General features: G+C 33.5%; 1 protein-coding gene across 1 annotated transcript in view; it reads left to right on the top strand.

Moving 5' to 3' along the window:
• The window catches only part of GRIK2 (glutamate ionotropic receptor kainate type subunit 2), a 415,167-nt gene that overhangs the window by 160,846 nt on the left and 228,456 nt on the right, over positions 1-25,865 (top strand). Inside the window, exons 5-7 of the mRNA XM_056344643.1 lie at positions 580-761; positions 4,208-4,261; positions 7,388-7,561. Of these exons, the coding sequence (XP_056200618.1) occupies positions 580-761; positions 4,208-4,261; positions 7,388-7,561 (410 nt within the window). The remainder of the gene's footprint in view (positions 1-579; positions 762-4,207; positions 4,262-7,387; positions 7,562-25,865) is intronic.

Raw genomic sequence — 25,865 nt, 5'->3', positions numbered from 1 at the left:
GGAATTCTAGAGTACTGAAAATGAATGCAATGGCATGAGGCATTTATTCAGCCTCTTTCTTGCTGCATGTATGTGTTTTGTTACCTATATAATAAAGAAAAATACCAATAATACTCTTATGTGAATTATGTAAGAGTGTTTTACAATGCTGAAATGATTCACAACATTGTATGTAAACTAGACAGATTAGTTAGGAGACTGGCTAGTCTGATTACAAACTGTTAGTCTGGGATATTACTTTAATTGAATTAGAATAATTATATATATTCTTTGAAGAGCAATGTCATAGTTGCATGATAGTACTAAAGAAAGATTTGTCTGTCTTAAGGTAATCCTAACTGAGGCTGCTTGCTGTCTGTTACTATTAAGGAAGAAGAAAGACGTGATAAGAAAGTATTGGGAGTGCAGATACTTTCTTATTTTTTCTTTTTAATAACACTTTTGTGTATCAGTTGCAACATACTGAGAAGGTAGAAAAATTCAAGAAACTTTCAATGTTTATACTAAGTTAACCTGCTAGCAGTTCAGGTTTTTGTTTTGATAATTTTATTTTCTTTTGACTCCTCTGTTTTCTTTAAGGCCTTATTCGATTACAAGAGCTCATCAAGGCTCCATCACGATACAACCTGAGACTAAAAATCCGTCAATTACCAGCTGACACAAAAGATGCAAAGCCATTACTAAAGGAGATGAAAAGAGGCAAAGAATTCCATGTAATTTTTGACTGCAGCCATGAAATGGCAGCAGGCATCTTGAAACAGGTAATTCTCATTTTGCTTTAGATGGCCTAATCTTTTTCATCCCTAATAAAGAAAAGTAATATCCAGACTTAATGGCATTTAGCAAGCAGGGGAATTGTATGTCAGTTTTACTGAGGACTAACTGAAAATCAGCCAATGATTTCAGAGATAATTTCATTGGTGACTAATGATGGCTGCTTTCATTATATGTTTTTTTTAAAGTAATATTATAATCGGTTCATGTACAGGGGAAAAGATACATCAGTCTTTCAACTATGAAGAATCGGTACTTTGGAGAATTGATGTTTTAACCAGGGTTTTAAATGCTTGCTTAGTGTTATTTTATATAACAAAGTTTGTTTGGATTTTTGTTTTTTTCTTTCCCTTTTAATTGAAGCCTCTAAATTGTCTACTCTTTATAAGACAGTGATATTTGAATAGCGTGTTGCCAACAGACCACATGAATGTGTTCCACTGAGAGGACAGAACCAATAGATATCTTTTGGAGCCATATTCTCCTCATGCTACTATAGGACTGCAAAACACCTGAATACGTGTGGGTAAATGCTTTGGTAGTGTTTGCATTGTTGTCTACAAGTCAGATGAGTAGGTGAGATAAAGCAGAATCCCAAATACTTAACTGGCTTTGTATTGCAGAAGCAGATTCCAGGGATGTCTTCTAAGAGAAGGTGACAATATAGCAGTAAACAAAGGATGTGGCTCATAAAAAAGCTTGCTGTAACCCTGAAGTATGCATAAAGACAAGCCTTTGTGTGTCTTTAGTTTAACAAGCTCCAAAGACTGGAAATTCCTTGTGCTCAGAGGTCATTTTCCCCATTGCTTTTCAATTGGACTATGACTTGCAGTAAGGAGGATAGAATACCTAAACCAAAACAATATGCTATATTTCTAATGCACAGTCTTTAGTGACTTTACTCATGCTTATATTATGCTTGCTAGCAGACTTTATGGTTTAAATTGAAAAGAATATGGATTTAAGATTTGAAAATATGTCTCTTATTAAAGGTACTTAGGTGTGTTGTTGTGGGTACAATTAAAATTGCTACTAAACACACCTATTTTTTATCATTTCTTTGCTTTATTGTTCATGGATTAAAAGGCTTTTATTAATTCCCAGTAATTTTAAAGCTCTGCTGGTGGTTTTTGCTCTTAGCTAGGTGTAAGCCAGCCAGCCTAGTTAGTCTAATTGTTTAGCACAAACCATTAAATGTGTGTTTAATTATTTTAACATCTTAAAAATGCAGCTGGAAAATGTTTTGATGGCAAAACAAAGCTGCAGTGCTATGTCCATCAAGGAACATTATTTATGCTGTACCTAGTAGCTTTTAGGTGAAAGGAAACTTTTCTTTCACAGTATACAACTTTGTGAAAAACATGACTAGAGGGAAATGGGAACAAAATTGAAAGCATTGTATCTTTAATCATGTCCAAGGACCCAAGAGTGAGTGTTCAACCTCTTTAAATCCAATTGTAAACTGTTTTATCAAACTACTCTGCTTAGCCTAAAGATTACAGACAGAAAATACAGAAACAATTCTTTCATGAGTGTTTAGATCTTTATACAGTTTCTGTAGAATTTTAGCTTTCCGTTCAGTTCCAATATTGCAATGCTTTAAATATATCCAAAATTTGTAGTTCTGCAGCTGAATGTGAGCTCTTGCTGTCAAAATTGGCACAAAGGATGTTAAGGCTGTATTTATTATTTAATGATATTATGCCAGATATAGTGTTTACAAGTGTTTGCTGAAAAATAAAATAAAAAAATATTTATATATTTATTTGTGAACTATTAATTAACCTATTTTTACTGGTAATGGAGGGATGAACTTGGGGAGACATGACAAGGGGTTTCTTCTTGGATGGATAATTGGAAAGGTTAGCAGTGAAATTGGTGGAAGAGAAAACAAATTGGAAGTAAAGAAAACAAAGAACCTTGAGAGGCCAGTGAAATGGCACATAGCAGAATCAGGAACATGTGTAGGACATTCTTGTGTGGAGATTCTGTGAAGTATGAAAGACCTGATTATAAGCAGTTAAGATAACAGGGGACTGCAAATGTCTTACATACACAGAGGAAGATACCTTGGCTTTTTTAAGAAACAAAAAGACAATTCTTTAAAAAGCTAACAGTGTTTATAGTTGTACAATTTCTGATGAAGTTGTAATATTTCTCATGAGGTAATGGTTTTCCTGTGTTTTAGAAAATATAAAATGCTACAAGCACGCTATATTGCAGGTCTAAATATTATTGTGGAATTCTAAATACACAAGTATAAGTATCCTTTGGAACAGTGTTGTATTTTTTGTCAGTCTTCTCTAAAATACAAAATCTGATCTGCAGCTGATATTTGGAGTTAATTTTAGCTTTTAACTTTTCTTTGGAAAAGGACATATAGACTAGGAATTTTATCAATTTTCAGGCAATGTCACAAGTAAAAAGGCTTCCACAACCTTCAGAATGCTGATAGATCTTTTGTATACAAATTGTGGTATTGTGACAATTGTATAGTTGTTACCTTCAGTGTGTTTAAGGAGGTGTATCTGGTACTGACTTGGCAAAAAATTCCATTCATAATTCCTGGAATTATTGCTTAATAGTGTAGCTTTTTTTCAGTGTTAAAATTAGGTAAAACTCACTGTAGATACCAAAATCATTGAATAAATCATACTAGTCTAAGGATACTTTTGTGCAGAGCATGAAGATACATGCTTTTCAGGTGAAAATGCCCTTAATGAATACAAGTGATGAGACTTCCATAGTTTATTGCTTTAAAATTGTATCTACAAATATTTGTTCTTATGCTGTTAAAAGTATGAATATTTTAAAATACACAATTGATCAAAACCTATTTGGTATTACATACTTAGCAAGTCACATGAAGGTACTTGATAGATATCTGAGTTTATAGAGTAATACTGTGAACATTTATTTTTCATTTTTACTGAAGTAATATGTATCTTGCTGTTCAAAACTTGACTCAAGTATTTTCTTCCATGGCTAAAAAAATATACACACATATTATATAAGCTTGGGTCCTTCTTTTAAATGTATACTCATATTCATCAAAATAGAAAATTATTTCCTATTAGGTTATTCTTATTAAGGGAAGAGTTCAATAATGAATGAAAATATTTTCAACTCAAATTTTGTGTGGCAACTTAATGCGTCCATTAGTATGTAAAACTATAAGCCTTTTTCACATTTACTGTACTAAACAGTTTAATAATATTCTTTCTATCAGAAGATCTGGTTCATAAATTCCTTTAATAGTCAGTAATCTGCTCTAACTGCTAGGAAATTACTTGCTTGACCTAATTTTAGTATAATTCCAACCCTGTAGTCTGATCCCAGTAGTGGTTTTTGCAGTTTTTCATTTGCCATGTAAGTGTGATAAAAATGTATTTTGTGACCTCAGAAAGATTAATCTTTTGTTTATTTTTTCAAGGCTTTAGCTATGGGAATGATGACAGAATACTATCACTATATCTTTACCACACTGGTAAGTGGCTTATGTAAATGTAGTGATGACACCTAACAAAGATGTTACTTTCCTTTAATTATATTACTTGACAAAGTGAAAAAGGTCTCTCTGGAATGGGGTGTGAATACAAGATGTTTTCTCTGTTGCGTTTTCTTACTTCAAGTGAAAACTCATCGGGATGATTTAATTATTGTTCAACAGTATGCTGTGGGAACTGACACACCTGAAAATGCAACTGACTTTGTAGCACTGCAGTTTTTAACTTTCAAGCAGGGTTAAGTATACAACTCATAATTGATTATTTATATTGTTAATTTTGTCCTTTTTCTTCTTTCACTATTTCTATGTGAAGATTATGACATTTTAAATTTAGTCATATTCCATATTTTTAACCCAACATTTTACAAGTCATATGATGGTCAAATGAAGGTCATTTACAAGGTCTTCACTGTCATATGATTCCTGAATAATTTGATGTGAATATTAGCAGTATTTTATTTAATAGTCCACATGAACTTTTTAGGCATATGAATTATGCAATATTCTTTGATGTCCATTGTAAAAGTAACTAAGAAGGGATTTGGTCATTCTTGGAACCATCAGATTTAACTTTTGCAATAAATAAACATTTAAAATGTGAATGCTCCTACAAAACATAAAAGTATGTGAAGACCTTTTTTTGCTGCTTACCACAGCATAAGACACAGTTTAAATGTTGGTAAAACTTTAGAAAATACAGTGTGCTCATTTCTGTTTTCCATTGTGTTCAAATTTGTGTGTTTAGATTACAGTTCATTAAGGTTCTTAAAATGCAAGCAATTTCAAGCATGAGACAGATGTGCCTTGGTAAAACCATGCTGGAAGTGACCTATGTTTAAAGTTGCATGCATGTTTAAGTCCTTACAGTAGGATGGAAAGTTCATCTCAGAATCACAAAACAGAAGTTTTGTGGAATGGAAAGTGTTAGTATGGAAAAAGATTGTTGAATAGAAAGCAAAATAATTTTTGAAGTTCATTAGAACTCTAAAAGCAAAATACCCTGTACAAGTACCTGTATTATTTTAGAAGGGTAAGTTTTTCTATCACTTATGGATTTAAGATTGCATGAAACAGGATTTCCCTCATTAGTCTATCAAAATGGATTCTAGATGTCTCAAGGGATTTTTTATTTTTTAAGTTTTCATTCTGCTATTGGTGAAAATTGCTTCTATGAGTGGTAGAGCTGTCCAGTGGCATTTACTTTTTATTCTTAAAACTATGTTTAAAAATCAGGATTTTCTGTTATTTCCTAATTAGAACATTAGGTTTTTTTAGGAGAGACAAGTATTATATTGAGTTGGAGCTATCAAAGTATAACTTAGTGTGCACAAATGGATGATAGATTTTGATTTTGCAATGTAGCTTTGGAGCTTGCATCAGAATTTAATTGTTTTGATATGTTAATTGCTTCTTACCTGACACAGTCCTGTCATAAATTTTCCAGTCACAGTGTTTACAGCAGTCTTTTGTGTATTCCTCTCTTGATTGATTCAGTGTCTAATGTAGTAGTAGCTCATTAATACACCAACCTATGTGTATTTATAGTATAGGCAAGTTATTGTGTGTATATTTATTATGTTCCAGTGTAAACATGAATGTGTTTGGATTAAATAATTGCATCTGAGGTTCTGACATCTTTCACAGTAAAAGCTGAGAATTTTTAAAGAGAGAGATGTAACATAGTTCTAGTTATGTTCGACCTTTCTTTGGCAATAAAATCTCTGATTTCTTTAGAAAAAGGACGAATTAGGTTATTTGTACATGAGTGACTTAGAAGCATTTTTACACCTACATATCTAAGGTATTATATATGGAAAATGGTATCATATTTACTAGCTATAATTAAAAATAGGTAGTGATTGATAACTAGTTGATATTTTTGTGGGCTTAGTAATGTTAACAATGAATAATGAATTCTGTTTTGGTTTTCCACATTACAGATTTAATCTCCTTCTTTTCTAGCCAGTAAACAAAATGGATTCAGGCAAATATTTCACCTAACACTACAATTTCATGGAAATTTACAATATAGTAAACTGTCAGCAAAAAATACATTAAAACTGAGATGAATGACCAAGTATGAATTATATGGGGAATTTCTATGTTCAATGAAACTAAAATTATGTTCTAGGACAGTAATGTCTTAGGTATAACATTGATTACATCACTTAAAAATATTTAAATAGAAAATGAAAGTAAACCAAATAAAAGTTTGTTTATAATGCACATAGCTAGGCCTAGTTTTCAACTTAATTTCCCCCCCACCTGCCATGTTCAAAACTTGATCTTAGACCTGAGTTTCCTGAAGTCAAGTACTGGTTCTACATTGTTGTTAAGGATTCTGTCGAAGAACTTGGATAATCTTGAATTTGCTTGCTTGATCTAAAATTTGATTTTCTTCTTTTTATTAATTTGTATTTGCCTTTGCATACGTTGTGGGGCTAAATTTACACATAATAGGTGTACATATCTATTGAAAATGTATTCCTTGGCAAAATTTATTCTTGCAAAGACAAATTTCTAGTCAAAGATATGTCCATGTTGGGGAGTATGGTTGATAACTGTGAAAAACGCTTTTGGTTAAATTTAAAGCCATGTACATTTTCCCTCTCCCCTCACTGTTTTCTGAAGATCAACATGTTCACAGTTCATAGAGACTGAAAGTGCAGGGAAACTCTTGTTCTGTTTATTTTATGATTTTAAGTCTGTTCTGGTAAGCCAAAGAAGTAGCATTTATTAATAATATTTTTAACAATTAATAGCAATATTTAAGCTAACTCTAGTATTTAAGCCTAACTAGTAATGGATACAGTACTGAAACTGCGCTTAGCATTTCCTAGAAGTTTTGGGTTGTTTTTTTGTTTTTTTTTTAAATATGGCAGTTGAAGCTGTTCTTCCTCTGTGAATCAGATTACTCCCACTATAGGGTCAGCTGAGCTGCTTACTCATAGACATAGGCCTCCAGATAAACAGAGCATACTTCCAGGCACATACAGCACTGCTACTCCTGCAAATTTCAGTACTCTCATCTGGGGACATGATCTAACAATTGAAATAGAAATTGCAGTGTATTAAAGAATTTATATGATGGTCATTTTTTTTCAGGACCTGTTTGCCTTGGATGTAGAACCCTATCGTTATAGTGGTGTTAATATGACAGGATTCAGAATTCTAAACACGGAAAATACCCAGGTGTCATCTATCATTGAAAAGTGGTCTATGGAGCGGTTGCAAGCGCCTCCTAAGCCTGATTCAGGTTTGCTGGATGGATTTATGACGGTATGAATATCAGTGTTTAGTTCCTTTTTTAATATATGCTTGTGAAGTTAAAAAAAAACTTTTAAAATTTCTATTTCTGTTACTAGACGTTTTCAGGGGTATGAGACCAAATATTATTGTAAACATGAGTTGGAGAGTAATGACGGTGTTTCTGTTAATATTCTGTAGACTGAATACGTAACCATATTAATTTTCTTTCAAAATTACACATACTGTATTTTTTTCACAAGATAATGCCCCATTGTAAATGTTTAATTCATCTAGTCCATTTCCCTACTTTGTTGGTGAAAATATTGTATGAGATCATATCAAATTTCCCCAAAATCAAGCTAAATCAGTTTGCTCTTTCTCTGTGCTTTGTATCTTATTCATTTAAGATTCATTAATTTATAATGTGTACTATTTCATTTCTACATAATTATTTTCTTTTATATTTTATGAATATTATAAATAACACCTTACTGTCTTTTCCAGTTCTGATGTCTTCATGCAGCTAATTAGTCTGCCTGGTTGTTTTTTTCCTTCCATTACCACTATTCACTGGCCTCACTTCAGGTCATGAAAATCACAATTACATTCATGCAAATAAAATTTCATTCCTAGGTTTCAGTAAGTTTCAGCTCACCAGTTGGAATTTAATCTAGAATTATAACATTGGAAGGGATTTATTTTAAAACATATCCTACATTAGGACCTCTTTAGTTTTCAAATTTGTTGAAAGGTCTAATTTTCTGTTTTGGCCTGGGATGATTTGTAACATCTTTGCTGATAGATTTCTGCTTCTTTTTAGGTATTATTTTCATTAAAACACTTCTCGTGTTTAAATTCTGTAAATTTAAATAATAAATTCTGCCTCTTGAAGATCGGTATTGTAGTTATCTATCAGTTATCTAGACTGTGTTAATTGAGCCACATAACATAGCTAATCTTTTGAATAATTTTTTTTCTACTGATAAGGTTTAAAGATTTTATAGACATTAGATGCTAAATGCCAATATTTTAAAAAGTTAATTTCCTTTTTGTCTTGTTTTTAGAAAACTACCCTTCTTAGAGAAAAATACTCCTTTGTTCTGTTTGCCTGTTATATGTAGTGTCTTGAACATAACTGGAAACATTTTAAATTTAATTTATTTACTAGTTCTGTTGGGCTGCACTTTTAAGATCCTATTATATAGTACTTTAAAAGTTACATTGTTATTTTCTCTAAATGATTTCAAATAAGCTAATGAGCCACCCAAAATTCTAGAAGTATGTCATGTATGCATCTGGTTTACATATAACTGCTGCTTATTGTTGTAAGTCATTGTTTCATTCTTCCTTGTTTGCATGAATACTTTAATTCTTTGATTTTTACCTTTTTTAATTTAAAATTTGTAGCAGTTAATCTCACTCATTGTAGTTATATATATTATGCATTGACCAAAGATATGACTGATCTCAAAACTTCATATAGTTACCAAGATCAGTAGCAATAATTACTTTATAAAAACATAGGACCATGGTAAATAAAACCATAGAATAATAATTATTGGAATAGAGTTCTCTGGGCAAGTTACGTGTTTTTCATCTTTTGTGGTGCTGCAAAGAAAGTGCCATTCTCAGACAAACTTCCGATGTGCGGCAGAAGCCTGTTATTGCTGGTATATGACTGTGTTAGGCCATACTTTACACCATTACTTTGCTTCAGGATAGAAAAAGAAGTGCATGAAAAACACACTGATTTCTATTCTGGACACTTAAGAGACCTCTTTGTAAATCTAAGTGGAACCAAGTATTCATATCGACTGTGATGATTATTTTATGGGGATTCTTTATGTTGATTAAGTATCTAAATGTGCTTTGATTACCTGGCTTTTAGATACCTGAGATATACAGATAGAATTTAAAGGATATTTAAAGGCCTAATGATTTTGACAAGTGTTAGGTGCTTACAAAGCTTTTATAATTTGGCCCTCAGATATAGGTAAAATATTCACAGGATGTCAGTTTGGAATCTGTAAAAGAAAGTTATGTCATGATATCATTGCACAAAGTTCTTCCTGTGCTTAGAATAAAATAAGTCAAGTCAGTTTATTGACTTATTATCAATAAAATTGTTAAGTTTGTAAAATCTGACTTCCATTTCACTGTTGTTCATGTGTATTTAAAGTCAGAAATGCGCTCAAGAATTAAAGATTTTACACAAATATTAGTGTTATGGAATACTCGTTACTGATATGGGCTGAACAGGTAATTTTATTTTCACTGTTTGATAATGACTACAGCTTATTTAGAAAAATATTTTCAATAAGTCTGCTTAATAGGAGAACATTTAGTTCAAGCAACATAGCTAAATGCCATTTAATCAGGTATTAACACCTGAAACTTGAGAATTTGCTAAATAAAAACCTGAAGTTTGTGTATCTCTGAGCATTTAGAGACCTCAATGAAGCCTAACTGGCTGCAACGGTGTAAAACCCAGGCAGTTATGGATTTCAAAATTTATAAGCTCTGGTGGTGTTTGTATTATGTCCTTCTTCCTCTGACTTTTCCACTATATGTAAATCGACTTAGCCATCATGACAGAGTTAGAACTATCAGTTTAACTCTGACATAGCATTTCCTTATTTATGATTCACAGTCTTAATCCTTGTTTTCTGTAAGTTTGTATAACTCTCTAATTAGTATATAATTTGTCTTACAATTATCTGACCTTTGGTATCCCAATGTGATAAGAAAGTGGGTCTAAAATTTCATCTCATTTCTTTGTAATGTTCCAAGTCAAATTTTCAAGTGTGTGGATCCTGTTGACTTCAATTAGGATAGTTTTTCCTTTGTTTCTAGGCTGCTCTTCAGGACAGCTCTGGAAAGGGTGATGCTTTAGCACATCCAAGAAGATTAGTAATGAAAAAAAAAATTTCCATTATATTTTACTCTGCTTTTAGATTTTGTTAGGATTCTTTGTTTCGGCTTTGGAAAAACAAATTTAAACTATTTAATGAATGCTACCATATTTAATCATTCTATTATTATTTAATAAATGTTGACTTATTTGTATGATGAAGAAACTAAATCCATTCTATGATTTAGAAAAGTACAATTTGCTTTGTTCTTTCTGTACCTCCAGAAAATCTGTGGAAATGTTGGAAATAATTTGTGTGTTGTGTCAGACTATATGTGTTTTCTTTACACAGACTTCTTGTGAGAAAAGATTTGCTTGTAAATGTTTATAAGAATTGGATATGATTTCTACTAAAGCCTAAATTAGTTGGTGACTTTGAAATAAATTTTTGAATATACTTTTAATATGGTACATAGGAGTCCTGAGGAAGTCTCAGTGATCTACTTTTATTGAAGAGGTTTTTCTATCATGACTCACATAGTAATAGATTTAATTTATACTTTTGATGGTTCTTTCATATTTCCTTATTTGTCTGATGATAATCAAAGTGGTGCTTATCCTCATAACATCAAATAACAACTTAAATGTGTTGTTATTCAACTATATTTGTACCATTTTATATCTGTCACACACTTGTGTAGAAATGCATGTATATCATGGTATAGTTTACTAAGTTAGTTAAAGATTATATTTATTTCTTACATCTGTAGGGCTGGTTTTTTCAAAGTATTCTCAGCAGTATGTTATTTACTTTGACCATTGTTTTTGTATTACCATTCTCTTACTAAAGTGACAGAAAGAAATACATAGTGCTGTTAAAACTAAAGACCACATGGAACTGGCACATGCCATAACTTGTTTCTGATAATAAAAGTACAGGAATATGGTAATGATAATCCTGTCAATGATAATTCTGTCACAGGTAATAAGCCGTGCCTTTAGAAAATACCAGAAGAAAAGTCAAAGACCAATCTATTGCAGTCCTTTTTCTTTCTTATTAGTGGAATTAACTGTATCTAACATTTGTCTTTTTCTCATTGTCTCCTTGTTTCTTCTTCTTACCATTAGGTGAAAAAGTTCCAATGAAATAATAAGTAATTATTATGCTCCTGTTAAATCCAAAGGTGGGACATTTTCAGATTAGAATAAACAGTCTAATAAATTTTCACTTGACACTACACTTCCTGACTTAATTCAGCAATCCCTAAAAGTGGGTTGTTTTTTCCCTTTTCTTACATGTTTCCAAATAAAATCTAAAGTGGCTCTGATCGGTCACAATCTAGGTGGTAAATGTCCATTAATTAATGCATTTCCCTGTTTCTCACCACTCATTTCACATGTTAGCAGTTCAAAATACACATTTATAAAGTTAGACTGTGGGCAGGGTTGGTCATTATCTTTTGAACTTGTTCCATCTATCAGAACCTTAAATATACTGATCATTAAGGTAAAAAGCACCAGATATTGTGCTGGTCAGCTGCCAGACTGGATTACCAGTCATTTATTTATAGCTTAATCATTCTACTAGGGTATTTAGTTGCCTAGAATTCTTTTACAGCTTTATAGAAACTTGTGCATAAAAGTAAAATAAAAGACATCTGCAGAATACTTTTTTCCATGCCCATTCCTGTCCCAGAGACTAGTTAATTATATATCAACAGCATTCAAATCAAAAGAGGTTGAATAGCATCACTGAAAGTTTTGAGATTTGCTCCATGATAAATATTTGAGTTTTATGTCACCAAAATGAATGGGTTTGTTTGTATACAAAATGTATGATAGATTCAGTCAGGCAAACCTGTGGTTCTGTGGAGGCATTCTGCCTTGAAAGTATTTCAACATTGCCGATTGCAGTACAAACTGAAACTAGTCTGAAATAGAGCCTTGTGTTATGATGTTACTAAACAACTTCCAACTAGATTGAGGATCTTTAAATGATTCTCTGATATATGATATATTCATTATTGTTATTTTTCACTAACTTTGCACTAAAATCTGAAATTTGAAAGTGATTGCTACTTAACAACCACTTGAACAAAATGACTTGGCATTAAAAAAAACACCCTTTTTCAACCAGAATAAGATTTCTTCTTGAAAAAAATGATTTATAAAGTAAGTTAAAAAACCCCAGGATGAAATAAAAATATTTAATTAAGTAACTTTAGCTTTTATTTTTTAAAAAGTTTAGATTTGCAAGGGTTCATCTTGATTTAGCCTGGAGCAAAAAGTAGAATTTTGAATTCTGGATTTTCCTGCAAGATGAAAAAACTCCTTAGTTATGACAACTGAATATTTTTGTTAAATTCTAACAATACTGTAATCTGTACTGTATTAACAGAAAGTTATTTTGGAAAGCAGAGGTGTGACATACTAGTTTTAAGATACTTTATTTTGGTATACTTGATTTTTTAGTTTTTGTAAGCATTAAAAAAAGAGAAAAAAAACAACCAACCACACAAACCCTTACAATATATATACTACTACTTTTATATATGACAACCATGATTCAGACCAAGCAAAGTAGAGCATGATTAAAGTGTTATGAATTCAGAATTCTTTTAAAAACAACTATCAATCTTCCACAGTTTTCTGTGCCTCAAGTCAGAAGTTAGCATGCATAATTAAGATGACCTAACAAGCTCTGCTGCTTCGTTAACGTGAAGTTTTCCTTACTAACTGCTTTTGCCTATCATCCAATTTATCTATCTGCTTTCATCTTACATAGAAAAGAGTGTACTTTTTTCTATTCTGACTTAATTTTATTCTTCAATGTTTGTTTTAGTAGCTGTATATGGCAGGTGCAGGGAAGCACTGTGGTACTTGAATAGCTATAGCTAAGATCAAAATTAAAGCTTTTTCCTCAGAAAAATCATATTTTGGGTCTGATATGTTTTGTAGGTTGCCTAGCAGAATGGATCATTATTTAGTAGTGCACTTTTTATTTTCACTCTTAATTCTCATTAATTTTTTTTACATATTTTTAAAATTTCTTTTCTGGACATAGTGTGGTTTTCAAGCCTAGGAGCTCTCCACCATGAAACATAATATTTTTCAGTAAATGAAAACTATTCACAATAATAATTTAGAGTGATGTTAAATACTGAAAGCAAAAAGGCAGAGATTTGTTGCCTACCCAGGATGGGCTTATGGTTTGTTTCTGTGTATGAGATTTTAATCTGATTCAAAAAAACAGAGATGAGATTTTATGAATAAAGATTTGAAATTTTTAAAAGCTGGTGTATAGACTTCCTTGGATAAGGAGAATAGATATCCAAGGATATTTTCTTTAAATAACTGTAAAAAAGATGCAAAGATCATGAGGAAAAATGCTAATGCCTTCATATGTTGTCTTTAAGTTAAAGAATATACAAATGCATTCACTCCACAGAGCTGTCTAGGAAATTAATTTTGAAACTAGGCATTTTGAGGGATACAGGAAAAAGACGGAAGTTATAATTGCACTGTAATTTGAGAATGAAATGAAAGAATAATGTTGGATTTGTGAATATGTAGATATTTCCCCTAATTAGCTTTCTGTATTTGTACAGCCAAAAATTTTGGGGGACATATTTATATATTATACTCTTTGCTCTCTGTTTCCCCTCATTGTAAGAAAACTTCCTCTAAGTGACCTCTCAATGTCCAGATCTTATGACTGTCCTGTGAAGTCTAGTTTATCTGAATGTTCACCTTAGCTTTGTGGTAATGTTAGTTAAATATTCTCAGAAGTTTTGTTGAATGCAATGGTAAGACAAAGAATTGCTAAAGAAAAGAATGGTTGAAGGGTGAGTATGGATGGACAACAGTGGTGTATTTACCTTTTTTTAAATCCATGTATTTGAAAAACCCTAAAACCCTGTAATGAATTGGACCAATGCATGAAGGCCATGCTAAACAGCCAGCTGTAATCAGGTGAAAGAGCCCAATAATCACCAGAGTTCTTTGGCTTACTTTTGGTGAAGCTTTTTGAATCATGTTGAACTAATTTGGTTAAGCAATAGAGTTGAAAAGTATACTTCTTGCATTATAGACAAGATTGGGGGAGATTAAGAGGGTAAAGAAGGCAATGAAACCATGGCACTTGTAGCTCATGACCATCTGAAACTTAAAAATCTGGATTTAGAAAAAGGGATTCATTTTTTTTTAATCATGATATAACCATGGCTTAATGATGTTTTTCATCAGAAAGATAAATAACTCCCATGTCAGATAACTGGACATGAATAATACCGAGAGCACTCTTCTACTGCTATGAAAGACAAGTATATATTTCCCAGGTTCAATACGCTGCTCAAACAACCAAATAAACAAACAAAAAGACCCACAGGAATTTGAATCTAGGTGTCTCTGATCCATTTTAATCATAGTTTAGGTAAGCAGCTTGAGTCAAGAAAAAATGTGAAGAAAAAAACAAAGCAGTGATAAGAGATTAGATTAGATAACCGAACAATGTTAAAATTAAGCTCTTACTGATTCAAGAAATTAGAGAGATGCAAAACTGGAAATACATTCTAGTAGCAATACTGGTGTTTTGTATGTTTAGTTCAGTTTATTTCTTAATCTAATTTTGTTCTTTACCCCGATCTTGTAGTTTCTTGTGCAGTGTTATTTAAAATTCATTGCTTTAATTTACTCCCAAAGGAAACAAAAAAATTATCGTGTCATGCAGCATTTTCTTTCAGCACACTTCTGGAGTTTGACTTACTCTATTCATCCTTGGTGTCAGGATTTTCAATGACTGTACAAACTGATACAGATAGTGAAGTTATTACACAATGTAAAAATCCTGCACTGAGATAGAAAGTTCTAAAATTTAGTTTTGTTTTCCTTTAGGCAAACACTTTCATAGTTACTTGGGAGTAAAAAAAGAATGCATTAATTGCAAGTATAGTATTTTTAAGCTTGTCGAGTTAATGCTTTAATAAAATTGAGGTGGTTACCTAGCAGTGTTAACAGAATCTACAGCTGCTTTACTTCCTGCTAATTCCTTAGGGTACGCTTTAATTTTTAAAAAATAATAAATTGTTTCACACCTGTTTATTTTCTTGATTTGAAATGGTAATCTCTTTAATTTAGCAATGAAGTTATTTTATAGAAGATAAGACTTGCAATTAGTTGAATAACTCGTTATAAATTAGTAATTAGTTCTAACAGTAAAAGGATATGTGTGAAACTGCAATTTCTTATCCTTACCTAACAATATGGAAATAACAGTTATATTTGAGATAGCTAGTTACATAAAAATTTAGTAACTGCTAGCAGGCACTGTGACTGGACAAAAGGATTTGATGAGAAAAAGGTGCTGTGAAGGTTCCTGAGAGTGAAAAGATCCATAAAATAATAATAAAAAAAAATCATTATAGAAATACAGCCTCAAATTCTGATTTAGAGCTTCAAAGAGGATAGCTTGTTATGTAGACAGCTTTATAATTATCCCTTTAGCAAAAGGAATTTTCTGGATTTGCTGATGAGATGTGTTTAGTAAAACAGCGTGGCAGCAAATGTGTACTTCAAAGGAAAGACTAAACAATTACTTATTACTGCATTACAAGCTAGGAATCTCCCTTAGGCACAGTTAACTTCATGAGTTTAGGGACTATGCTGGATTTCATACTGTAAGATGTTTTAGAAATGATATTTCAGCTATTTTGAGAATTAATCGCATTATTAAATATTTGACTCCTATACGTATGTAGTCTTTCTGGGTGTTTTAAGAGACAGGATCTATCAGAAACTTGTGATCCTATCCCAAAGGAAAGATATGCCCAAATCTTGTATAGCATTTAGTAGAAACTGCAGCTTCTCTCCTATGGAAGATTTCATTGAATTGTTCCAGATGTGGTTTGAGCATGTCTGCACATATTTATAAATACAGAAGATTAACATGGATTTATATAATGCTTTCATGTTAGAACCCTCCTGCTGCATCTTTACAAAGTAACAGAGGGAACTCTGTAACAGCAAGTAGGGAAATGGCAGAGCTTGTACAACCTGCAAAATCTCTTATGCAGCCTGGAAGACTAGCTGAAGCATAGGTTGTTTTTTGAAATAGGAACTTAAATGCCTTTACTCAGGAAATATGAAAGTGTCTGCACTCTATGAAACTTTGTCTCAGGACTGTAATCCAGTATACCATAATCTGTAAAGAAGAGTTTTCGTAGGATATACATTAACAAAATTCAGTTTAATAGTTTATTTATACACTGTATGTATTATAACTTTTCAGAAGTGACCCGAAAGCAAGATTACTTTTCTTGTATTTCTTTGCTATTATGGTTAAACAACGTTGTCTTTAGAAGCAGCATAATCAACTAAAGCTGTTAATCAGCAGATTTATTTGCAGGAATAAAAAACTCTAGCAATCATTATGGCTACAGTTGTAAGATGTGGTATGGTGACAGTGTAGCCATGCTAAATTAAGCAGCAACAGAAATCAATTTGTGGAGAGAAGAGACCGTCAATTTAGCCCTTTGTGTGCTCATCATCTTTACAGTGGCACTGCCTGTTAGGGCTGGTATGTACTCAGTTCAACAGTGAGGTTTAAAAGTACATCCTGGGTAAAATCTTGGTCCTTATATGTGTGGAATTTGGCTAACCTTTAGTTTGCTACATGAACTCAGGCTTAGAGATTATAATGAGACAAACTGAAGAGCTGACTTATTCCCCCTGCCTCCCCCCCCCAATGGAGTATTAAATACTACATACTATAATGGAGTGAAAAAGAGTGTAAATAATATGTAATTATTTGTCTCTGAATATTCAGGTAGTTAATTTGAGCACAGTTTTGCTGAGTTCTAATAGTCTTCATTCATTATATACTTCCAATTTGTGAAAACCAAGAATGTGTTATTTCTTTCTGTTATTAATTAATACCTACTAATTATTAGACCAGTTGACATAGCTGGTAGAAATAAGCAAGCGCCTGGCATACCGCCCTCTCTTCTAAAGACCTGAAGGAGTATGTGCTTGAATGTTTTTCCATGTTTTCCATTTCCAGATGCATCCAGATTTGTCTAATGAAAGATATTCTCCCTATAAATCTTTTTTTTTTTTTTGTATCTCCTTAAGCTGCAGCATACTATTTCTAATTTTAAACAGCTTCATATATTACATGCAGAGTTCACTGGAACCTGCATCCAGATCAAGTATCTAGTTATTGTTTAAATTAATTTCCCAAGGGAAACACCATTTCCTGTCCAGAACATCGTGGACTCAATTTTAGTGCTTTCCAGATGCCACAGGATATTGTGCCTGGCTTCTACCTCCCCCTCCAGAAGACCACAGGTCTCCTATAAGTCGAAAGTCATAACTGCCCACCTTCTGTGGATGTTTCACATATTTTTGAATATTTCAAATGGTGCTATATGTCTGCATTTAGGCAGTTTAATCAAACTTCCAACTAGAATTGTAGCAGTGAATGTATTTTCCACTTAAACAGTCTAGTGGGAATCCAGTTGCCACAAGCACACATACAGAGCTATTAAACAGTGCCTAGGAAAATTCAAGCAGCAATCTGAATCTGCATCTGGATACCTTTATGCCAAGCTGGAAACAAAATTAATGTGCTTTCATTATTATATATTTTATTTGTGAACCTGAGGCCTTTGCTGTCCCAAGCCACATTCAGCATAGGAAATAGGTGAAAAAATAACATCCTGAATGCACTAAAGAGAATTAAGTATCATGATGCTGTGAAACAGAGATTTCAGATATTAGTTTTTATACTCTTCATACTCCCACTTCCTAAGGCCTGAGTATATGTATAGTATGTTAATAGCAGAGATAAGGCTGTATCCCATTTCAGATAATGAGAGGCTATGAAATGTTCTGGAAATAAATATTAAACTTTTTTAAAAAAAATTATTTTGATGCTATAGAAACATTTATTCAAGCCTAGTGGTGAAATGCTACTGGAAAAGTATTATTTTGCAAAGGATATTCTGTGCCTGTAGTTCCTTTCAAGATTGTTTATGAACACAAAATCTCATTTTATCTCTCTTTTTCATGTGTAGCAATGGATGCATTATTCAACCCATCTGTTTATGGAGCTGTTCATTGAGGTCTCCATTCAACAAAATGTTCACTGGGCTTTCTTGCTGAAAAAAGCAATACAAATCTTGTCAGTAGTCCTGTTGAAGTCAACAGGGCTACTTTGGCAGTAAACATGAAGCATGTAAGTTCTTTAAATGGGACTTCAGAGGTCATTGGTAAAAACCCAGTAGTTTTATGTAAGTTACTTTGTTACACTCCTTTGCTCTCTTACTTTGAGCAAAGAGAGAATTTCAAGGTATTCCTGAGCACAGGGGGAAATCCTTTTTCAGTCTTTTCATGATAAATGACATAGTTCAGGAAATACCACTTTGCAAATTGTGTATGCCTGATGATATGATTGTTCTCGATGTTTACATAAAAGATAGACGATATTAGTTTTAGACTATTTTGGATTTCTTCTATTTTTTTAAAATAGAGGACAGTTATTCTGGTGTAATTCCAAAGCTGGAGTAAGATTGTAGTTAAAATCTGAATAAAAATAATTTTGTATCTGATGGAATATTCTTGCCTGCAGGATTGCTGAAAAGGATTTTTTTTTCATTTATTCATCTTCAAACTGACACCACCACCCCACACCTCCACCCATTTTTCTTTGTTGTTACAGTGCTCATCATTTTTGTCCCTAGTCCCTAGGTGCTTCACACAAGCATGATTCATGTTAGCATGGATGCTGGAAGTAGGGGGTCTTCCTGTGCAGGTAGTTTTGCAGTAATATATATCAAGAATTTAAGCTGGGGAAAATCAAGGTAGCAGGTGGAGGCCTGCTGGCCTGTTATTTTATGAAGTTGCTAGACTAATTTAGAAGGTGATGTCCACAAAATTTCCTGAATGGACTGTCCTAGACTCCCTGGAGAAAACTGACATACCTATAGATACCTTTTGGCCAGTGGTGGATTTCATGGAACTGTAGAACAGTCCAGGTTAGAAGGGGCCTTGAATGATCATCTTGTCCAACCTTCACTGGGAAAGGGAGCCAAGATGAAAATGTCTTGCACCCTGTCCAATTGTGTCTTGAAAACCTCCAGTGATGACAACTCCACCATATTCCTGGGGAGGTTGTTCCAGTGATTGTTCTTACTGTAAAAAAAAATATTATTGAGATGAAACTTCTTCTGTTGTACCTTGTACCCATTACCCTTTGCCCTCCTCATGTAGCTCCTTATGAAAAGAGAGCCTCCTTCCTCTTTGTAGTACTGGAGTACTGTGATGAAGTTCCCTCTGAGCCTTCTCTTCTCCAGGGAGAAAAGACCTGGCTCCTTCAGTCTTTCCTCAGAGGGCAGATTTTCCAGCCCTTTGATCATCTTTGTGGTGCTTCTTTGGACTCTCCAGTGTGTCTGTGTGTTTTTTGAATTGTGGGGGACTGTAACTGGACAGAGTACTACAGGTGTGGCCTGACAAGTGCTGAGTTGAGTGGGATGATTACATCACTATCTCTGTTAGTAATGCCCCTGTTAGGGATGCAGCCCAGGATCTGATTTTCCTTGGTTATTGCAGCAGCTCACAGCTGGCTCATGTTCAGCTTGTTGTCCACCAGGACCTCCAGCTCCCTTTCAGCAAGGCTGCTCCCCAGCCATGCAGATCCTAGTCTGTACTGGGCTCTTTGGTTACATCATCTTTGCATTTGTCTTTCTAAAACTGCATACAGTTCTTGCTAGCTTATCCAGCTCTTTAAGATGGCTTTATCTTCTGGCATGATCCCTTACCACCCAGTTTAGTATCATCAGGAAACTTTTTAGCAATGAGCCTGTGTCACCCCTGTGCTTCTGCTTACTGGTCACATGTCTAAAGAACCCTTTCTCATTGTTCCTGACAACTTTGGCCTATTTCAGTTGTAGTTGAGCCCTAACCTTCCTGACTACATCGTTGTGTGCCCTAGCAAGGTTGTTGCAGTCCTCAATGAGTATTTGACTGCCTTTCCATAGCTGGTATGTTTCTTTTTTTGGTGTGAGGCACACCTGAAGGCTCATTGTTAATCCAGGCTGGTCTTTTCTTCTTTTGCTTTCCTTTTACTTTGTAGGGGATGAACTATTCTTGTGTTTCCAGGAGGTTGTTCTTGGATAACTCCCAGCAAGTTCCTTTGACCTTCATGGATGCTTCCCATGGAATAACTCATAGCTGGGCTCTGAGCATGTTGAAATTGGCTCTTATGGAACCTGATGGATGAGTACATGTCAATATGGTGCCAACAAATGTCCACGTACTTGAAGTCACTCATGAGTACCAAGTTCTGTTGGTTCATGGTTGTGTATAGAGGCAGGGAGAATTAATTCAGCAGCATACTTGCATATTTATAAACATTAAAGTCTACTGTCAATATGTGTACCAACACAAGGTATATAAAATTACATAGAAAACAATTTAGTAATGGTACTTTGAAGAACAAAGTGATGTAAGATTTTTGTGTCCTCTGAGTGTTAAGCTTATTTGAGGGTTGGTTTGATGTTGGATTTTTTTGCCATTAATAGAATATACCTCTATGAAGCACAATACAGGAAAACATACCTCTGTGATCTTGACAACTTCTGTGTTCCCTATGAATATTTCTGCTCCATTTCTGCCTCTGAGGATGTTTTTCATTCTTAAATTTTCTTTTTTTTAAAAAATAATATTAAGCACATAGGAGTATCTGCTAGAGTTGGATATGTTTATTTTCAACTTGCAGTTGAATATGGGAATGCAAACACTGACATACCACTTTCTGTTCAAAAAGCACTGTCATGCATACAAGGTCCTCAGCCTGAAGTTTGTTGCATGATCATGAATTGAAAAACTAAAATCTGTATTCATGGAAGGAGATGTTTCTGTCTTGGATTGAAAGATTTATAGCAACATCTGGGAGCAATTAGAAAGGCTTCTTTGTTCTTTGGCACAGTTAGGTCTTCGTATCTTTGTACAAAGGAAAGATATGCTTAATGATCTCCATTAGTAAATGCTTAATTTGCCACAGTTTTGCAATTAACAAGGAAAATAATAACACAAACTTTTTCTTTAAAATTGAATATTCCTCTACTAATGTTAATACAAGTAGGGTTCTCTATCTTCATTTGCTGGGTTTACTCCTGTGACATTATAGATGAAGAACCTAAATATACAAAGGAAAATAAACATGTTTTATTGAAATTTATGTCAAGTTGCACCAGAGAGTATTGTCTCTGTGTCTTTCAGCATTGACCATGGTTAGGTTTCTTTCATTTTACTGTTCCACATTTGGACTATATATTGACTAAATACTTGTCTTAGATAAAGGTCATTGATTAGGAATAGATACCAGCAATGGTAGGAAATTGTTGTTAAACAATTTACAGGGGTTTAGATATGAAGTTCTTGAAAGAAGTTATCTTTAAATGAGAAGTAAATCATAAGGTCTCGAGCTCAGTTGTGTCATCTAAAGTAAACTTTTATTTGGTTTATAAATTGCAACATACAGAGCTTTATATGTAGTTTCACAAGGCTGAAGATAAAGCTCAGGTTTACTTTGGTTATGAACAAATATTTTATTAGTATTCATAAGCATTTATAAGGACATGTCTTTAAATCTATTGAAGTAAAAAGAAATCAATGCTGATTCTGTCTTTTAGACATGGATGTAGAATACTGAATGATGTAGTAGATTTAGCGACTAAATTTGTCTGGAGAAAGAAAGAAAAATATGAGGATTATGTTCTTTTCTGCACCCACATAAACTGTGTGTGTTCATGTAACAAAATCAGCTGTATTAGTTTAAAAATAAAGGTATCTGTCTATTTTATTGAAGTTACTCTGAATTTAATGAGATCAGATTATCATTTAGGGTTCATTCCTAAAAAAAACCCACATATGGAATATGCTTAGAAATATACTAATGAAAGATTAAGTGAAACTGTAAAATGTGAAACACTAGAATAAAGTGGATTTATAGTGAAGTTTATCTTGGACATAATTAAAATCAGGAAAAACAAATTGGTAGAAAATCAGTGAGTTTTGTTAGTATTTGCATCTTGTTCTCTGAGGCAAAGATCACACACCTTTCAAAAAACCATGAATCAAGAGAGTCATAAGAATGACGCTTGAATAAATGTATTGATGAATGAAAGATCAGACAAGAGAGGGGATTCTAGGAATAAAAATTACAAGCAGATTTCCAAATTTTTATATATGTTAGTGTTTGCTTTATTTTGTGGATAGTAGCATATGTTCCTTTTGATTAGAACAGCCTTGGGAATGAAAACGTTTAGATGATCTATATGAGGTTTATTTAATGCTGTTGGTTAGAATCCGAATGTCAGGGACCTGTATTGATCTACAAATAAGATCAAGGGGGAAAGACCATCCATAGAGCAATAGGAGGTAAAGCACTATCAGGAGAGAATCTTTACTGTCTGAACAGTAGGAATCATAGTTGTTACAGAAAAGTACTGAAGGGCTTTCCTGGAAATATAAACTAGTAACAACTAGCCCACCAGATCTAACACAAAATGTACTCATGATTTGCTCTTAAAGATTGAGCTGTTCCCTGAGAAGGTGTGTTCCTATGTCTTCATTTTTAGAGATGCATTCAACTTTGCAGAACTGCTAATGCAGTTTTCTTTCTATTCCATAAGTTGTAATAATTTTGAAATGCAATACCTTATTTTTGAAGCAGTTCACATTATTACAGGTAGGTGATCAAGATTCAGCCAAGTGCAGTTCAATGTAAGGTGTACGGAAAATACTGAAGATGTTTTCGTTTAAGGCTTTGTAATAGTGTGAAAAGTTACTATTACCTTGTTCTGGTTTTGTTTATTTGTTTGTTTGGTTGGTTTTTGGTTTTTTTATTATAAGCATTTTTAAAATTTCTGTGTGTGTGATAGAAGCATCACCGGGAGTAACCCATTGCATATCACAGAATGATGTAGTCAGTTAGGCTTCCTTAACATGACTTTAACCTCTTAAAAATGGATTTTTAAGAGTGATGTTTAGGTCTGTGGTTCCTCCCCCACACCTTCTGTAAGATGCATTTTGTTTGACTTCAATGGTTGGAAGTAGTAGCACAAAAACCAATAAAAAATACAATTACTTTTTTCCTGGAGATAATAGTGGATTGAACAAAATACTGCAGGACTCAAACAGAACGTTGAAGCATTTCAAGTGTTATATTTGGAAGCGTGAACAGAACACATACAGTAATTTTGTATAATAAGGACATTAAAAAAACTGGGGCAAGTTCAGCTGAGGGCTGCCAGGATTGTCAGGGTTGAAGGACTGGAGCACTGAGGCTCAGGGACCTAGCCTGAGGAAAAGAAGGCCTTGTGAGGATCTAACAGCAGCCCCCAACACCTGCAAGAAGGTTATCCAGAAGGCAGAGTCAAGATATTCCCAGAAATGCATGGCATGAGGATAAGAGCAAAGGCATAAACTGAAAGAAGTTTGGACTGTATATAAAAAGAAACTTTTCCACTGTGAGGAAAGTAAAGCAGTGGAACAGATTGCTCAGAGAGGTTGTACAGTCTCCATCCTTGCAGGTTTTCAAGAACTGATAAAGTTCTAAGCAATGTGGTCTGACCTCAGAGATGACATTACTTTGAGCAAGGGGTTTGACTAGGGAAGTCCTGAGGTCTCTTCAACCTGAATTATCTTATGATCTTTAATTTATACACAACAATACTCATGGCTGTCCTCTGAGAAATTAATTTCCAGTAGCTGTGTAGGGCATTATTTGATCTGAGGGAACCTCTCCAAAAGCAACAGTGGTTAGAGCCATGAAATTGAAAGCTGTACTCATGTTCATGAAGAAGAATTATAGCTTAATCACACAGACATCATATATATAGTTGGTAAACCAGAGTGCCCGTTCTTCCTTTTTTTCCTAGAAGTTTCCTTTCTATTTTGAGAGAAGCATCTGCTTTACTTCCCATTTTGCTTGTATTTTAATTCTAATGGGCATGAGAATTTTTCAGATTACAACAAAACTTCATTAAATATAGTGTGGTCTCAAACAGAATTTTACAAGCTTCCACAACCACAGAAGATGTGTTAGAATAAAACAATTGTATTATTATCAGACTAGTGTTAATATCAAAATGATTAGTGAATTCATTCAGTAAAAGGAATTATACAATGATAGTTGCATTTCTCTTGGAAGACACTAAAATGTGCTTTTGTTGGATGTTTATAAGAAGACATGTTGATTAACTTTGTAGACAGTTGAAGTTGCTGACCATTGCAGCTGTCCAACCAAACAGACAGTTATGTCCCAAACAAATAAACTTTAAAAGTACTGAGAATTTAAAAGGTTCCAATATTTGAAATAATGAGCACACCATAAAAAGAAACGATGAGAAACCTAATAATTCCATGTTCTGTTCAGAGTTTGGCTGGTTTGCTGTGTTGAAAATTAAGAATGATAAACTGAACTATTCTACACTGTACACTCGTAGGCATAGTAATTAAATTGCCTGTCTTTTCTGTGCAGCTGTTGAACAGGTAACCTTGCAGAAAGCTGGTGGCAAACCATGTAGAGCCATTCCAGGAATGGCTAGTGGTCTGCTAAATCATCCAGCAGTGGCTTGGCATACTCAGACATATTCTTTCATGTTGGTAGCCATGTCTTAGGCTTCATTTGCTTCTGTTTGCAGATAAACTGCCCAGAGAACAAGTTTAATATCCTTTGCCTGTGCTTCAGAGTGAAGTGTACATACATACCTCCTAATGAAGAAGATGCCTAAACAGTATGTGTGGAATTCACCTCTCCTAACTTAATCTGTGTAAAATTCAGATGACTAGTAATAGCCTGTATTTCCTTTGAATTCAGTAGAGAAAGAGTACAGAAATTTGTCCGAAAAAAGCTACATAGATTGTATTACTGAAGTGGTGTCTATAGAGAGCCTGGAGTGTTGGTTGGCCAATTCTAAATGGCTGAACTTAGGTAAAATGATTCCTTTCTTGTGTATGTGGGTTTTGCACATATGGAACCTTCCACAGTTTTTCTTTTATTTTTCTTTGACTTGATCATGTGTTTACAGTTCTAATCTGCCTTGCCTGTAGCTCTAAGGAGATATGTATTCTTTAATATGGACTATATTACTTTGGTGCCCTATCATGATATGATATCATGATTGATAAACTAACCAAAAATGCACTAATAATACAGTAGAAGTTGTCAATAAATAAGATTGCTTGGTTTGTGTTGCCCTAAAACACAAGGATATTATTACTTTCAAGGCTGTTCCCAGAATGTGAATTTTTTCCTCGGTTTTTCCAACAATGTGTTCTGTTCCAATTGTTGTGGACTCTAGAAGATTTTACCACCTGAAGGAACTTCTTAACAGTTAATCTGGTTGAATAGGACTTAGGTGGCAAAGTTAATAACCATATCAGAAACTATAGCACTCTGCTTTCTTCCTGATAACATTT

The sequence above is a fragment of the Falco biarmicus genome, chromosome 6, assembly GCF_023638135.1.
Source record: "Falco biarmicus isolate bFalBia1 chromosome 6, bFalBia1.pri, whole genome shotgun sequence".
Lineage (NCBI taxonomy): Eukaryota > Metazoa > Chordata > Aves > Falconiformes > Falconidae > Falco > Falco biarmicus.
Note: the sequence above shows the minus strand (reverse complement) of the source record. Positions and strands in the feature narration are given on the sequence as shown.